At 42.1% G+C, this 15,943-nt stretch overlaps 1 protein-coding gene across 2 annotated transcripts in view; it reads right to left on the reverse strand.

The window, feature by feature from the left end:
- The window catches only part of TMEM87B (transmembrane protein 87B), a 51,601-nt gene that overhangs the window by 25,206 nt on the left and 10,452 nt on the right, over positions 1–15,943 (reverse strand). For both annotated transcript variants that reach the window (XM_043603998.1, XM_043603997.1), the window contains exons 4-10: positions 14,257–14,394; positions 13,006–13,059; positions 11,324–11,414; positions 9,876–9,937; positions 9,457–9,640; positions 5,189–5,288; positions 1,022–1,115 (exon numbers count right to left, since the gene is read on the reverse strand). In XM_043603998.1, the coding sequence (XP_043459933.1) occupies positions 1,022–1,115; positions 5,189–5,288; positions 9,457–9,640; positions 9,876–9,937; positions 11,324–11,414; positions 13,006–13,059; positions 14,257–14,394 (723 nt within the window). The remainder of the gene's footprint in view (positions 1–1,021; positions 1,116–5,188; positions 5,289–9,456; positions 9,641–9,875; positions 9,938–11,323; positions 11,415–13,005; positions 13,060–14,256; positions 14,395–15,943) is intronic.

Raw genomic sequence — 15,943 nt, forward strand, 5'->3', positions numbered from 1 at the left:
CAGTACTTCGCTATTATGTAAAAGTAAAAATAAATGTATCTTTCAGAGAGTCAGAGATGAAAAGAGCAAGTGTGTCTAATACAGAACGCAGATGTTTCGAAGATAATAGAAGAATGAGGCTTTTAACATTACTGGACAAATGTCCTGCTGTAAGGCTCAGATCAAAATATGTGAAGCAAACTTACGTGGCAACACAAGATCATTCACTCTGTGCCCAGTGATCTGATTCACACATCCAATCCAAAAGACATTCTGGGTAAAAATTACTAGGTTCTTTGAATCGAGTAAACTATAATAAGCTGCTTAGTCACTCAGTCGTCAACCATATTATTAAGGAAAACCGAGAGCCAGAAATCGAGGGGTCTTCCCAGATGTAAATGTTCTGCCTCTTCTTAGAGAGTAAAGCATTGCCTCCCACATCGCCCGAGTCATTTCCCCCTGGACACTACCTTCTTGTGGGTTTTCCAAGAGTGGAGACTGTTGAATCCCCAAACACTGACTCCACAAGAGTCAGAGAACAGTTATAACCAAATGAGACTCAAGCATGATGAGATGTAATATCAGCATGTGTGAAGGGTACGGTTAATTCTGTTCACTTCCACGTGTTTAAAACCAAGGGTTAAGGAAGAAATGAATGTGTTCAGACTGCATGATAACAAAGACAAATGTTCTGTATAAAGAATAACCACGAATGTTTTTGGGATGGAACATTCTGGAGATGTCATTCTGGGATGACATCAAATGGTGCCTTCATAATCGATCATGTTTTCCTTCATAATTGATCATATTATCCTTTATAATTGATATTTTCCTTCATAATTGATCATATTTTAAGAAGTTCTTTTACTACATTCAGGAAGTTATTTAAAAAGGGAAATATTCCATAGGGGGAAAAAAAGCTCAAATTGGGCCTTTTTCATACATTTCCTATCTTTAAAAATTCATCTCAGGAGATATAAAGTTAAATCATATTTCACAGCAACAATAAAAAGGGATAGAAGTGAAATTATGTAGTTTTTACCCCAATAACTCTCATCGCGCCTTCAATAGCTGCGAAGATAAAGTAAAGAATCCCCAGTCCAACCACCCGGTGCATGACTGTTCCTAAACGAGGCCTGGAATGAAGAAGAGGAAAAAGAAAAAAAAAAAAAGGAAAAGCATGGGTAAGTAAAATGCATCCAAATACAATAACTGGCCCAATTTTCAATATGAGAGAAGTCATTATCTAATCAAATCAGCCTGCCCTGCCCCTGCCTCTGCTCAGTGTTAGGAAACAGCGTATTTCCCAGGAGGGAACAAGGCAGAAACAGCCTCAGAAAAAATGGGTCTCCTCCAGGACTTGAAGCTGTACAGATGCCCATGGAGCAACACGCTGAGGCCACACAGGTGCCAGACGATTCTGCTGCTGAAATGCAAGCCCCCCAAGGAACAGAGTGCAGGTGCTCACTCCAGGGAGCGGAACAGTTAGATTGGTGACGCCTAGGAGGGTCCGGGCCTACTTGTGTCACTGACAGAAACAGTAACTTAATTCTTTCATTAACATCAATTAAAAACTGTTCTGGGATACATTTCATTAGAGAGAATCCACTAGTTTTCTGACTTGGGTAGAAAAAGAACAGGAGTATGAGGAGATCGACGTCTACCCCCTTTCTTCACTCAGTGGCCCAAACAAGAATGCTAAGACATTTCAGTTTCCATTCTTTACATGGAAAAGAACTAAAATAACATTTTTGATTCTCTAAAGATATAGATGACTTGGGAAAATGCAAAGACAGTGATTTTGGCAATGAGTAATTTGAAAACAGAACTGAAACTTCATGAAATTTGCAAATCGTATCGCACAGACATTTTAGCTCAAAAACACTCTTACTGGAGTAATTAGAAGAAGAAAAAAAACCCCTGATTTTGGAAAAATACTTCATGTAGTCACTTTAAGATAAAATCCAACTGAAAATTAAACTAATATCCATAGCTTATATTTAAGACTGTATCTAATTTAGTTCATCAAAATTCTGACTCCTTACAGCCAGCTAACTGGAACCCTCCAACAGCCAGAAGTACGAGTGCTCTGAAGTGCATAACTAGAAAAGGGAGGCCCAAGATTCCACATGGGGATTCTGTGTTCTGACTACTATACAGGGCCAAAAACAAACAACCCCTCCCCTCCAAAAAAAAAAACCCAAACAGCATTTGAGAAGGAATCTCAATAAATACCCAATGGAAAAAAGGTGTCTTGGCCAAAACCTTGCTAACTACAACAATCTCAAGCTCCCAAGCATATGTGTGTACATTCAGTGTGTATTTGCCGAGTGCCTACTGTGTGCCACGGACTACACTGGGCCTTAAGAAAACAGCAGGACACCTGCAGGCAAAGCTCCTACTCTATGGAAGTCACATTCAAGTGGGGGAACGAGACAATAAATCCTAACGTCTGTGTCAACTGGAGCTATAAATGGGGTGAGGGTCAGAGTGATGGAGGGTGTGCACCACATCGGGAATCCTGACAGTGCCAGCCTCTCCGGGAGAGGACGGTGAGCAGAAAAAAGAGAGTGAGGAAGCAAACCACGCCTGGGGTCTCAGGCAAGATGCTTATGGACAGAGGCCTTTACTGCACAGTGAGGAAATGTCTGCTGCGTTTAAGGAAGAGCAATCAGCAAGAAAGCCTGCAGGATGGAACAGAGTGTTCAAAAGGGAGAGTGGCAGGTGCGGTCGGCCATGTGCAAAAACAAAAAGGGAATGGGTTTGAGTGAGATGAGCAGAAGAGTAATGAGATAGGACTTACATTTAAAAAGGATCATCTTAAAAAAAAATAAAAAACAAAATAAAATAAAAATAAAAAGGATCATCTTGGGACACGTGGGCGGCTCCGTCGGTTAAGCATCAGACTCTCGATTTCCGCTCAGGTCACGATCTCACAGTTCATGAGTTCAAGGCCTGTGTCGGGCTCTGCGCTGATAGCCTGGAGCCGGCTTAGGATTCTCTCTCCCTCCCTCTCTGCCACTCCCCTGGCTTGCTCTCTATCTCTCTCTCCAAATAAATAAAAATAAACTTTAAAAGGATCATCTTGGCCTCTGCTGTGTCTGAAAAGACTGACAGGAGACCAGGGCAGATGCCGGGAAACCAGTTAGGAGGGTACTAAAGTTATCTAGGGAGAGAAGATGGTGGTCGGGCCCAGGGTGGTAGCTGTGGAAGGGAGGGGTAGGTTCACTCTGGATGTGTCCTGACATTAGAGCCAAAAAACTAGATGAGTACGGCCCAGGGATATGAGTCGCGTGAGCAGGTCTGGGGTGCTTCAATGCTGGAGCTCAGGAAGACAAAGAGGGCCCAGCAGGGGAGGTTAGGAAGGAGCAGCCAGGGCCCCTGCACAAAGGCTGAGCAAGGCCGTGTGGTTTTGGCAACCAGAGGTCAAGGTAATTGACAAGAGCAGTCTCAAGGGAGGAATGGAAGGAAAACTTCCTTGGGTGCGATCAGGAGAAAATGAGGACGTTGGAGTGGCAAGTACAGAGCACGCATCTGAGAAATAATGCTGCACAGGGGCGAGGGAATGAAGGAGCAGCAGAGGACAGCGCCGGCTGGGACCAAGCGAGGGTTGCTCCTGAAGATGACAGAAATAACAGCATGCTGATGGCAGTGACCCACCAGAGGAAAACTGATGAGACCGGAGCAAACAGAAGCAGCTGCTGGAACAGCTTCTTTAGCAGATGACAGGTAACAGGATCCAGAGCCCAGGAGCAGGGAAAGGACTAAACCATGTACCTTTCCTTCAAGAGGAGGAGAACGCTGCGCATGGTTCAGATATGGGAGGAATGGTACAGATTTGGGGGCAGGAAGGCATTGGAATTCCCTTCTGATGGCTTCTATTTCCTCAATGAGAAAAGAACCAAGATCAGGTAAGACAGATACGAGTAGGGAATCTGAGGCTGGAGGGGAGAGAACAGTCATAACAGTCTTCTGCACAGTGGGAAAGGGGCCAGAGACTGGCAAGGGGATCCAGAAGAACTACCAGGGACACTAAGGACGCACTTAAAAGTTCCGGGTCATGAAGCGACACGAGCCTGCAGTATGGTTGGGTGTTCTTCTCAGGCAGATTCTGCTTCCGCAGTAGGAGCCTGAAGCAGATGGAAAGCTGGATTTGTCAAGGGAGGCTGGCCAAGAGAAAGGCGGAGGGCTTCAGGTGCACATGGCGTGGCTGTGGGCATGGGTGTATGTTCAGCACCCTGAAGGATCAATGGAAGGTAGCAGGATCAAAAGGCCAGAGGCTATACTAAGGTCAAAGAATGAAGTGGGCTGATGTGTTAGGAAAAGTAAACAGGAAACAGAGAAGGTGACAGTGGAAAAGTGGATTGCTTAAATTTGCGGTTGTAAAGAGGGTACAGTTATACATAACAATAAAGTCTAGAAAATAGCAGTGGGAATCAGTAACTGAGGTGAGGGGACAGGTAAGAGCAGTGCAGGTGAGGGGGTGAGTTCAGGTTACTTACAGGATCGCCCACTAAGAAACTGAAATCACTGGGAATTCTGACACACGCAGTGTTGAGAAAGTCAGGGAGCAAGTACTCCATGAGTTAAGGGATGAAGGGAGAAGTCTGGAACTTAAAAGGTGACTGTAGTAAAAAGATATAGCAGGTGATCCAGGCTAAAAGCTTGAGCTTCTGGGAATTAGAGAGTTTTTAAAAAGGCGATAAGGATAAAGAGGACAAGCTGTTCCATGTTCATTCGCAGTGACTCACAGGCATGGGAGAGAAAAGATCGGCAGCCTGAGGGGGCCTGGAAGAAGTAGGGTCCTCAGTGGACAGCCAGGTTTCAGTCCGAAATCCTGCTGCCCTGGTGCTTAATCCTGTCTTTTACAATATTTGAGTGCAATCGTAAAAGCAGAACCATGTGTCTAGGAAATAGAAAATGGTTTAAACTTTAAGAATCGTTAAAAATTTTCCATTATCCTTAAAGTTGATTACTTCTTCATCTAACTATAAAAAGCCACACTGGACTTCAAATTCAAGATCTTTATTTGAGGACAGAGTCAAGTGGCCAGTACATGGAGGACCCGTGAAAACACGTCCTCACTGGTATTTCCCCACGGGGCTTGGATCACAGTACTAAGAAGTGTCCAGTTTCACAGAGCTCATAATGTAGTGGAAGGAGTTACAAGACTGGAAGCTCGATATCTTTCCAACACGCCAATACTTACTTCACAATGCCGTAGCCCAAGCTCACAATGATCACAAGGAGGCGAGCCAATGTCCTCTTAACCGCAGATATCAACTCCGCAAATATCAATAAACCTTGGGCTGAGGGGAAGAAAGAAAAGAATTCATTCTGTGTACATCTAGAGGCCTGCCACCAAGATTCTAAAGATGTACTGTGTATTAACTACATTCTGACTCCAGACGAATTAGCCTTATTTGCTTTAAAGGTCATCTAATCCAACTGATGTTTGAAAACCTCAGTCTTGTATCAATCTAAAATCTCCCCCAGCTTCCCTCTGTTCTTGTTCTTCCCCTTGAGGTTATAAAGAACTTTCTGTCTTGTAAATATTTGAAAACCATAAGGTCCTCTAGAATTTTCTTTTCTCCAGGATGCCTTCATCATTTATTTATTTATGCTCCTACTGTGTGGCTACAATAGGAAAAGAGACACCATGATCCCTGCCCTCATGAAGCTGCTACTCTGGTGAGGACAAGTAAATACACAGAATTCAGTGTGGTGAGTGCTAGAGGCAACACAGCATCTCCCAGGACTATGAAGAAGCCAACTGAATCCACACTTAAGGGAGGTGCAAGTGGGTTCAGAAAAGCTTCGCAGAGGAAGCAACATCTAAGTCAGGATTTGAAGGCCTAGTAAAAGTTAAACATTTGGGGGGAATAAGAGAAAAGCAAAATAAATGGCACATGAAAAGGCATGGAGGAGAAAAGATGAAAAGTAAAATACTTTGCAAGAAATCAAAGTTCAGTGTATCTGTAGCAGAGAGTGTAACGGGGATATCAAAAAAAGAGGCTGGTGATAGAGGCAGGGATAATCACGCAGGGTGGTTAGGCCATGTTATGAATCTGGATTTTATGTGAAGGGCAGTGGGAAGTCAATGACTGTAAACAAGGGAGTAAAAAAGGAATTGGTAAACTATAGCCCACAGGTCAAATTTGGCCCTACATCTGTCTTTGTAAATAAAGCTTCATTGGAAGAGAGCCACGCCCATTTGTTCACGTGTTGACTGTGGCTGCTTTTGTGCTATAATGGCAGAGTTGAGTAGTAGCAACAGAGACCATATGGCCTGTAAAGCCAAAAATATTTACCATGTGGCCTTTGCACAAGAAGTTTGCTGACTCTTGGAATAAAACGGACAGCTTGATTTTATCAAGACTGCTCTACTTAATGGCTTGGAGAGGAACGAGACTACCAGCAAGGAAAATGCTCAGGAAGCCATTCCAGAAATCCGGGTAAGAGACGATAAGAGCACAGTGCTGGCAGGGAAGATGGAGAGAACCAGAAAGATATACAGAAACAAGTAGTGAATCCACCTACTTAGTCTTGTTTTCAGCTCACAATTTTCCAACTTGTCCACAAGAAATCACAAGAGACCTCATCAAATGCCTTGTGGACAGATGTGGAACTAGAGGGAGAGGAAGAGGGTGGCAAAAAGGATGGCACCAAGGTCAACTGGCAGGGCCATCCACCGACAGGAATACCTGCAGGAGCATTAGGTTGGGACTAAAGTGAGTCAAAAGTACAAGGGTGGGAAAGGTGAGTTTCTTTTATGCCCTACAGAGATGAATGCAAGGCATTCAGAAGATGTTTGGCAGGTGACCAGTTACTAGGTCTGCAGCTCAGGACAGACATCTGGCCAGGAAGTTGAGCTTTAAGAAGAAAACAATGGATGAACTCCCTAAGAGCGGATGCAGAATGTGAAGAGGTTTAGGATAACAAATGTTTAAGGGTAGCGTGTTTTCAAATCCCTTCGTGAGCTGCTCAGTCTGGACTATTTCCCTCTTGGAATGAAGTGAATACAACTTTCCTGGCAGGTGGACCTTCTCAGTGTCTTGACTGCTAGCCCTCCTGCTATAACCTAACGCTGTAGGAGCTAGTGGGAGGCACAACTGCCTATAACTGTCTATGTTGAGCTGATTCATCAGCTTCAACCTTTAAATCCTTTAGAAAAGTTTCCCATTTATATTTTTTCAATGTATACTTGAACCCCAAGTTCAAGGTCTTACCTATTAGGTTTTACCTTTCCATTTGGGATATCAAATCTGTCTGCACCCCTTCAAGTACCTTCACGTGAGAAGGGTCCATCTAAAATTATTCTCTATACCCCCAGTATGAACAACTCCACCAGCCTCACATCATCCACAGAATTTTAGTGAATGCTCTCTACATATGCACAGGCCTGCAATAAATGTTAGGTATAACATTTAGGATAAACCAGCCACAAGGTCTAAAACCTATGAGACAGGTGTCATTCAAAGCCCCCTTCTAACCCAGTGGTTCTCAATCCTAGATGCATACTAGAATCATATGGGAAGCCTCTCAACAGAACCAATTCTTAGGCCTACTTCAACCAGACTCTCTGGCACTGGTATTGCTTGAAAGTTCTTCAAGGGACACTTATGTGCAGCCAGGGATGAGAACCACTGCTCCGGTGCTGTCCAACAGAAGTTTCCAGGATGATGGAGATGTTCTACATCCATGCTGTCCAATACAGTAATCAATGGTCACATGTGGCTACTGAGCACGTGAAATGCAGCTAGTACAACTGAGGAAATAAACTGCTAACTTCACTTAATTTAAACAGCCAGATGTGGTTGATGGCCACCACACTGGACGACACAGCTCTATACTGACAAGACTGATGGGTGCTTATGTGCACGGGCTCTTTAGATATGGCTGCACAGCCAGTTTTCAGTGCACATTTCTCCATCTTGTCCACAAGAAATCAAAGTTGTCAAATACCTTGAAGAAGTCCAGGTATACTAAGTTTAGAAGCACAAAAGAAGTCAATCTGATATGACCTATTCTTAAGGTCCCTGTGTTGGGTCCTAACAATCACTGTGTCCTGTCCCTGCAGGATCAGTGCTAAGCAAGACAGCCTGGGTTACAGAATTCCCACTTGGGAAAATCAGAAAGAGCAACAGCCATGTCGTCTGACACCTGTCCCTCTCACAGGACTCCTCAAAGACGCTGACAGCAGCCTGGGGCTTCTCTCCCAAGCCTTTCTCGTGTCATCTCAGACACAGGGCTTGAAGTCCGTGAGGATGGCAAGAGCTTCTGCGGCTCCCCACTGAAGTTCAAGCCACCCTCAACGCTCCCTAGGCAAGAGAGGATCACCACTCAGAGCAAAGGAGCTGAACTGCCTTATTTCACATTCAAGAATGCTTTACTCTCCAGCCAGGAGCAGCAGCCTCACCCCTCCTTCATTATTTTATTTAGAGCACACACACACACACACACACACACACACACACACACACACACACCACTAAAACCTCTTATAGAATAATAATACCTCTTATGTGCCTCCTTGAATGTTTGTCTTTTCTTTCTTCTTTTGTACCTACCCTTTTATTTTGGGAAATTACAAACATTCCCCAACACAGAAAAAGCAGTATAGTGAACTCCCATGTGCCCAATACTCAGCTTCAATAATTATCAACATTAGGGCAAATCTGTTTCATCTACATTCCAACTCACTCTTCTTTTTTCCTGGAGTATTATAAAAATAAATAGCCGACATAATCACACCCTATAAAAATCTGCACAAAGATCATTTTAGCTGATCACTCAGAACTGATCACTCCTGAGTGCTTTCATCCCTTTGGAGCTACCTCCCTTTTCAAAGGCTGGGTGATGGGATTGTACCTTTACCTCTCTGGCCTTTTTGCATTCCACCTTCTAGAAACCTGGGGCACACATCTGAGGATGCCTGCCTTCCTACCCTTTCTGATTCACACACTTCCCTGAGTAAACTGTGAGGGGCCTCCACTGGTCACATGAAGTTCTGTGTGAGAACGAAGAGACAGAGAGAACACAAGAAGGCTGCAGGCACATCCATCCCAGAACTACTGATTTTACTGTGTGGGGCCAGATTTTCCTTCTTTTCTTTTATGGAGGAGAAAGGAGAAGGAAGAGTATGGGAAAATGACAGAGAAATATGTTAAAAGGATCAGTAGCACCTAAAGTGCCCCCCTCTGGAACTTTTATTGATTTAATCCAATCACTGAAGTGGGAGTTTTCTTTTCCCCAGGAGGAAAGTGAGGGAAAGAAGGGAAATGGAAAATGAGGACAATACAGGCACTAGCCTAGATCAGAGTCCTCCTCTCACGTTCTCATCTTGGCTCTTGTCGTCTTCATCTATAACGCAACTGTTCCCAAATCACTGTACAAAGGAGGCCTCCCGCAGCTCTGCTCACAAATGCTAGGGGCCTCTTGGATCATATAGTATTTATGGAGAGAGTCACAGCTTACTTGATAGCCCAGTGCTGCTGATGTTTTGATATTCAGTATAAAAAACTGCTTTTTCAAGCATTCCCAGGAAAATAACAGCTGCAATCCAGAACTGAATTCTTAATATATCTTTCCAATAACAGGCAGACCACATCAGCCACAGTACGCCATATAAAATATAAACGATACACATCACCATGTAAAACTGTAGGAAGAAGAGCAATTTTAGTCAGTTAAGGCTTGTGATCACTTGAAAATGGACATTTCTTCATTCAAGTATCCAGTCTTTTATTTTCCTATCACCCTAGCCAAAAACAGAGGGTATACCAAAGTATTAGCTACTAAGGGATACCACCACTGAGCTCTTTAAGTTGTTAGATTTTCCAATTAGGATATAAAGTTCATTTTTAAAAAAGGAAAAAATGATGAGAAATACTCACAATCATTAGTGGCCAATCTGACGCGGAAATATATCCATGAGGCCCGATCATAGAAAGAGAAACTGGTGAAGATGGGGATAAAGACATCAAAGAATTAAATTACCAATCAGTCTTTTTCTTATATTTTTAAACGTAAGCTCATTTCCCAGAAGGTTCCAAGAACACACACCAAGCCGACAAATCTGCATTTTTACCTAAGACACACAATGTATTGGCTAATTACCAGTCATTAACATGTAATCTTACCAAGATACCTTTACTTGTATACATGCTGTTGTAAAACCTGGGCCAAATCTGATCTTATGCAGACAGTAAAGCAGTACCGGCCTTAGGTTGGCCCCATGTTGAGTCGCTGACCTCACTGAGGACTTTGTCTTCCTTACTGTAACTTGGGATAAATTACTGAATTCAAGCATCTAGTTTGGGTCATTGTCCAAGGTGACAATAATAAACAGAGTGCCAAATAAAGTACAAGACTTGCAGAGCTCAGTAACTGCTTCTGTTACTAACTAGTAGGGCCTTAAAACTGCCTGCTGCTATCAGGGGAAAAGACGCAATACCTGGGAAGCCGGGGGTTGTGGGGGGACACACAAGTCCAGGTGGCAGCTCTCTTATTTGGCTCTTATCTGGCCCACTATGTCATCTGTGGGAGGAAGCCCACGGACCACTCGTCCAGAGCAGCCACCTCCACCAGCTTCCCCTGTAGTACACCAGTTCTGTGCCTCCTCTGAAGCAACACCTATGTCCCCTCAGTACTTTCTGCCTCCCCGCTGGACTGGGCAATTCTCAAAGGCAAAGCCTGGCTTCACACCTGTGTCCCCAGTGGGTGAATCAGAGCAGGATCCTCACATGCTGTTTAGCTACCACTGGTCCAACAGACGCTACTCTGGAAAACAACAGCCGAAGCAATTCTACGATCTGTGAAAGCATTCAGTCCCTTGAAGATTGCTTATTGTAAGCCCACTCTTGCATTGGGGGTGGGGAGTGGGCAGAGCTCACAGACCACAGAAGCTATCGTTGCCAGACAGGCTACTTCTACTCCTAAGCTACAGACAGATGCTTTAAAATGAGAATTTTAAATGCCTGGTGATGGCCATTTTCCTGATATAGAATATAATCTACTTCAAATACAATTAAAATGTTGCCTAGCCATCTCTATATTAGGAATTTTTTTTTAATCTGAAAGGATAAAGAATTTTATATCCCACTGGAGTTTGAAATTTTAAAAATTTATCTTAATTTTAAATTTCCAATCCATTAAAACATATAATAGTAAGATAAGCAAAAAGTTTTAAGTCCCCCGGATAAATAGGTCGTTTGTTTTTGTGATTCACAGAGATTTGTTTTGCAATGATGTATTTTAACCAAAAAATGTAGATTTGGGTCAATGACAAAAACACAGAATACAGTAAAAGCAGACAGCAAACACACATGCAGTTTAAATATACCATTCAAATTCCATCTTGCATCTGTTTTGTCCGTTTTCACAGAAACAACAAATATATGAAATCCATCTCTCTGTGTTCTAGCTATCGCATCCTGAAACAGGAAAAAAAATATATATATCCTTTATGTTGTTTTAAAAAATTGCTATAGAAAATATAAACAATTGTTCACCACATTTTAAAACAACTTTTAGTAACTCAATTGGGTTACTTTTCACTGTTTCAAATTTTTTTTAAGTTTATTTATTTTGAGAGAGAGAGAGAAAATGAGCAGGGGAGGGGCAGAGGGGGGCAGGTAGAGAGAGAATCCTAAGCAGGCTCCTTGCTGTCAGCACAGAGCCCAACATGGGGCTCAAACTCACAAACCGTGAGATCATGACCTGGGCCCAAAACCAAGAGTCGGTTGCTCAACTGACTGAGCTGCCCAGTGCCCCACTTTTCAGTCTTTTGAAACAATGAAAAAAAATGGTAGGTAGTGGAGGGACAGTGGACACTGGAAGGATTTCCCTCACTGTTTTCTCACCATGGGCCTCTCAGAACCAAAGCAATGGAAGAGGAAGCTTTTTTCTACTCTTCAATTTTTCTACTTTCAGTATTTCTAAAGAATTTCCCCTGAATGTTACCATTCTATGTTTTACTTAATATTACCATTCAAATATTTTTTTCCTAATATTACCCTTCCCACATTTTATCCTAATATCAAGCATTCAGTTTTTAATTTTTATTACATTTATTTATTTTTGAGAGACAAGAGTGCAAGCGGGGGAGGGTCAGAGAGACAGGGAGACACAGAATCCAAAGCAGGCTCCAGACTCTGAGCCATCAGCACAGAGCCTGATGCGGGGCTTGAACTCACGAACTGTGAGATCGTGACCCGAGCTGAAGTCGGAGGCTCAACTGACTGAGCCACCCAGGTGCCCCTCAAGCATTCAGTTTTTAAATGGGTGTGGTTTTGAACTGAACTGGGGGAGTTAGAAGTCAGATAACATTGTTAGAGAGACTGCACAGATTTGGTACATAGGTTCAGTTACTTATTAAGATCTATGTTACTAGCAGTCCTGCCGGGAAAGGACACTGCTCATTGTAATGCCTGTGAACGCCACAATGCCCCCACATAACTGAATCAAACTTTTCACATACATCCTTCCAGAAGACTTCCTATCTTTTCCTTTCATTTCCTACTTCTCCACCTGAGACACAGCCTGTACAAAGCTGGAAACACAAAGGATGACAAGATAAAAGCAAAGCAAGCTCTCCTAAACCTGTCTTCAGTCCCTACACACAGCTGCTTCCAACGCTCCCCACCTCTTGGTCTTGTGACTTTCAGAATTCCCCCAAATACCAAATTCTCTCCTCCCCGGTGCTACACTCATGGACTCTATCTATTTATTTCCATCCTCAATGATGATCCAGACCAGCCCATTGCTATGCTAGGCATTTGAAAAAAGGCTGCAAAAAAGTTAACCTTAAGTTACAACCTGAAAGGAATTTTTAAACAAAGACAGAAACAAATACATACAAAATTCATATAGTTACACACAAAAACATACTATTTGATATAACGCTTCTTTTTTTTCTTCCCCACTTCTAATAACCCTACTGTATATCACCGTCCAAGTATCTATTCTTTTCAGGCTTACTAGAACTTGTATACATTTGATTTAAAGACAAATAAAATGACTTACTGTTGATCCTTCCTGGTTGGAAACATTTCTGATATTTGTAATTAGTTCCTTATTCTGGAAAAACAAACAACATAATTCCATTTTATATTGCTGCATTTCTATGGGGGAAAAGCTGTCTTAACAATCAAGAAAAAAATATGTTATGAGAAAAGTAAAGATTTGAAAGCTAAACACCAGAGAACACATCTCTTTGTAGCCCAAACATGAGTAACAAATCCTGCTTTTGAAAAAAATTTTTAAAAAAGTTTTTTTAAATCTATTTATTTTTGAGAGACAGAGAGTCAGATGCAAGTGGGGGAGGAACAGAGGGAGTGGGAGACACAGAATCTGAAACAGACTCCAGGCTCTGAACTATCAGCACAGAGCCCAACATGGGGCTCAAAATTCATGAACCTCAAGTTCATGACCTGAGCCGAAGTCAGATGCTCAACCAACTGAGCCACCCAGGCGCCCCATTGAAAAATTATTTTTTAAATCAAGATAGTGGCTACCTTTGGTGGGGAAGGTATTAGGAACTAAAAGGGGAGTCTAGGTGCTAAAATATTCTGTACTTGATCTGGGCCTATACTGGTGTGTTCAGGTTCTCAAAATTCATCAAGCCATCCACTCCTGATATGTACACTTTACATTCATCACACCTCAATACACATTTTAAGAACCCTTTACTATTTTTACCAAAGATATATTTTCATTTCAGAATTTACAGAACAAAAATAAGATAAAATGACCCACAGCCTCACAACTCATGGATGAGTGCTATCAACATTTTGGGATCTAATATTCCAGACAGGGAGGGAAGTAAGTGCATAAGGGAGGGGACAGTGTTCAAGTAGGTTAAGTGTGATAAGTCAAGAAGGCTGGCAGACCTTTGGTAAGACTAAGAGACCACCAGATCTCACATGGAGGTCACTGGAAACCTTGACTAGCTGTTCTGATGGAGTAATGGGGGCAAAGGTAGGACTGGAGTGGAAACAAGAGAGAGTGACAGATGAACTGACAACAGATCAGGATAGGAAGACAAAAGGGCTCTTTTTCAAGAGTGTTGCTGCAAAGGGGTACAAAGAAATGGAACAACGGTGCCAGTACCTTACTTATTACCTACTACCACACATTCAAAAGAACTTAACCTAAAAATAACTAATTAAGCACCTTTCTTTTATCAAAATGTTGACAGAATAGAATGTAAGTTACTACTTGTATTCAGTGGGAGTACAGTAAATTCTACTTTGACATGACAACACATATACTCACATTCAATGAGGGAAACACCTGTAAGTCACTGTTGCAATTTATGTTTTCATATTTTGTTGTCCAACATTCAACGTTCTTGAAATAATGACCACAAAAGTCTTCATCAACGCTAGGTTCATGTTTTTGTGATAGCTCCTCCTACTCAAGGCAAAATTCTGGGTTATAATTTGTTTCCACGCTTCTTACTCAGGAAGATAAGTAAAACTTAACATCTAAATGATATCAAAGATTTATTCAGTTTGGAGCACTTAAAAACATGCAGAACAAAATACTGAAAAGAAAAACATTTTTAAGTGTTTTTTAAATGTTTATTTTTTAGAGAGAGAGATGGGGGAGGGAGGGGGAGGTGCAGAGAGAGAGAGGGAGATACAGAATCTGAAACAGGCTCTCGGCTCGGAGCTGTCAGCACAGAGCCCCACGCGAGGCTCAAACTCACGAACTGTGAGATCATGACCTGAGCCAAAGTCAGATGCTTAACCGACTGTGCTACTTAGGCATCCCAAGAAAAATGTTTTAAATATAATTTTAAGTATGATGAAGTTATCATGACATGTTAGCCATTCCAATATGCTCAGATACAGTAACACATAATGCAAGCATAATCTTACAGGAAGAAAGGTGATACGGTATTATCGCAGGAGATGGTTCACGGAGAAATAAAAAATATTTTGTCCTGAGGCTACTTTCATTTTATCCCATGTATAAAAAGATTTTACAAAGAAAAGCAGCATTTAACAATAAGGAAAGATAGGGGCGCCTGGGTGGCTCAGTCGGTTAAACCTCCGACTTCAGCTCAGGTCATGATCTCGCGGTCCGTGAGTTCGAGCCCCGCGTCGGGCTCTGGGCTGATGGCTCAGAGCCTGGAGCCTGCTTCCGATTCTGTGTCTCTCTCTCTCTCTGCCCCTCCCCCGTCCATGCTCTGTCTCTCTCTCTCTCAAAAATAAATAAACGTTAAAAAAAAAAATAAACAATAAGGAAAGATAAACCAAAGACAGATGAATAAAACCAGGCTCCTAATGGCAGCTTCTAGTCATCAATAAAAGGTTAAGTTGGCTTCGACTGGCCAGTAGGAAACAGTTTGAGCCAAATAAATACAAAATAGTAACAGATTATAACCCATCTAACAAAGTAAAATTCAATGAGTCCATGCTGATGACTGCTCAGGTGACTGACTGACAGGTAAGACAAGAGGAAAAGAACAGGCTCATCTTCATGGAAGAATGTTAACAAAGCAGAAGGAAATATGGAATTAGAAAATCACCACTAAGCAATTATCAGAGCAATAGCTGATTCATCAGGCAAGAGTCAAAGGATGTTCAAACAAGAACTGATGAAAAATCAGGATATTCACACACAAGTACAAAAGTACTTCTTCACAAGTTATTGTTAACAACAAAGAGAACAGTCGTAACTACCGTGGAGAAACCTGGCAGAAATGTCCTTAACCAACAGATCAAAAGTTATCATTACCAAAAATGGGACAAACCCGAATTCTTTGGTACTCCTGCCAAAAATATAACCAGAATCTAATCAAGAGGAAACATCAGAAGTGCTGGAACTGAGGGACATTTTATAAAAATAAGTGGCTTGTATACTTCAAATATATCAGTGTCATATCGTGAAAGACAAAAAACAAAAACAAAAACAAAACAGAACACTGTAGAAATGCACTGTGACCCTAGATTGG

The sequence above is a fragment of the Prionailurus bengalensis genome, chromosome A3 (assembly GCF_016509475.1).
Source record: "Prionailurus bengalensis isolate Pbe53 chromosome A3, Fcat_Pben_1.1_paternal_pri, whole genome shotgun sequence".
Lineage (NCBI taxonomy): Eukaryota > Metazoa > Chordata > Mammalia > Carnivora > Felidae > Prionailurus > Prionailurus bengalensis.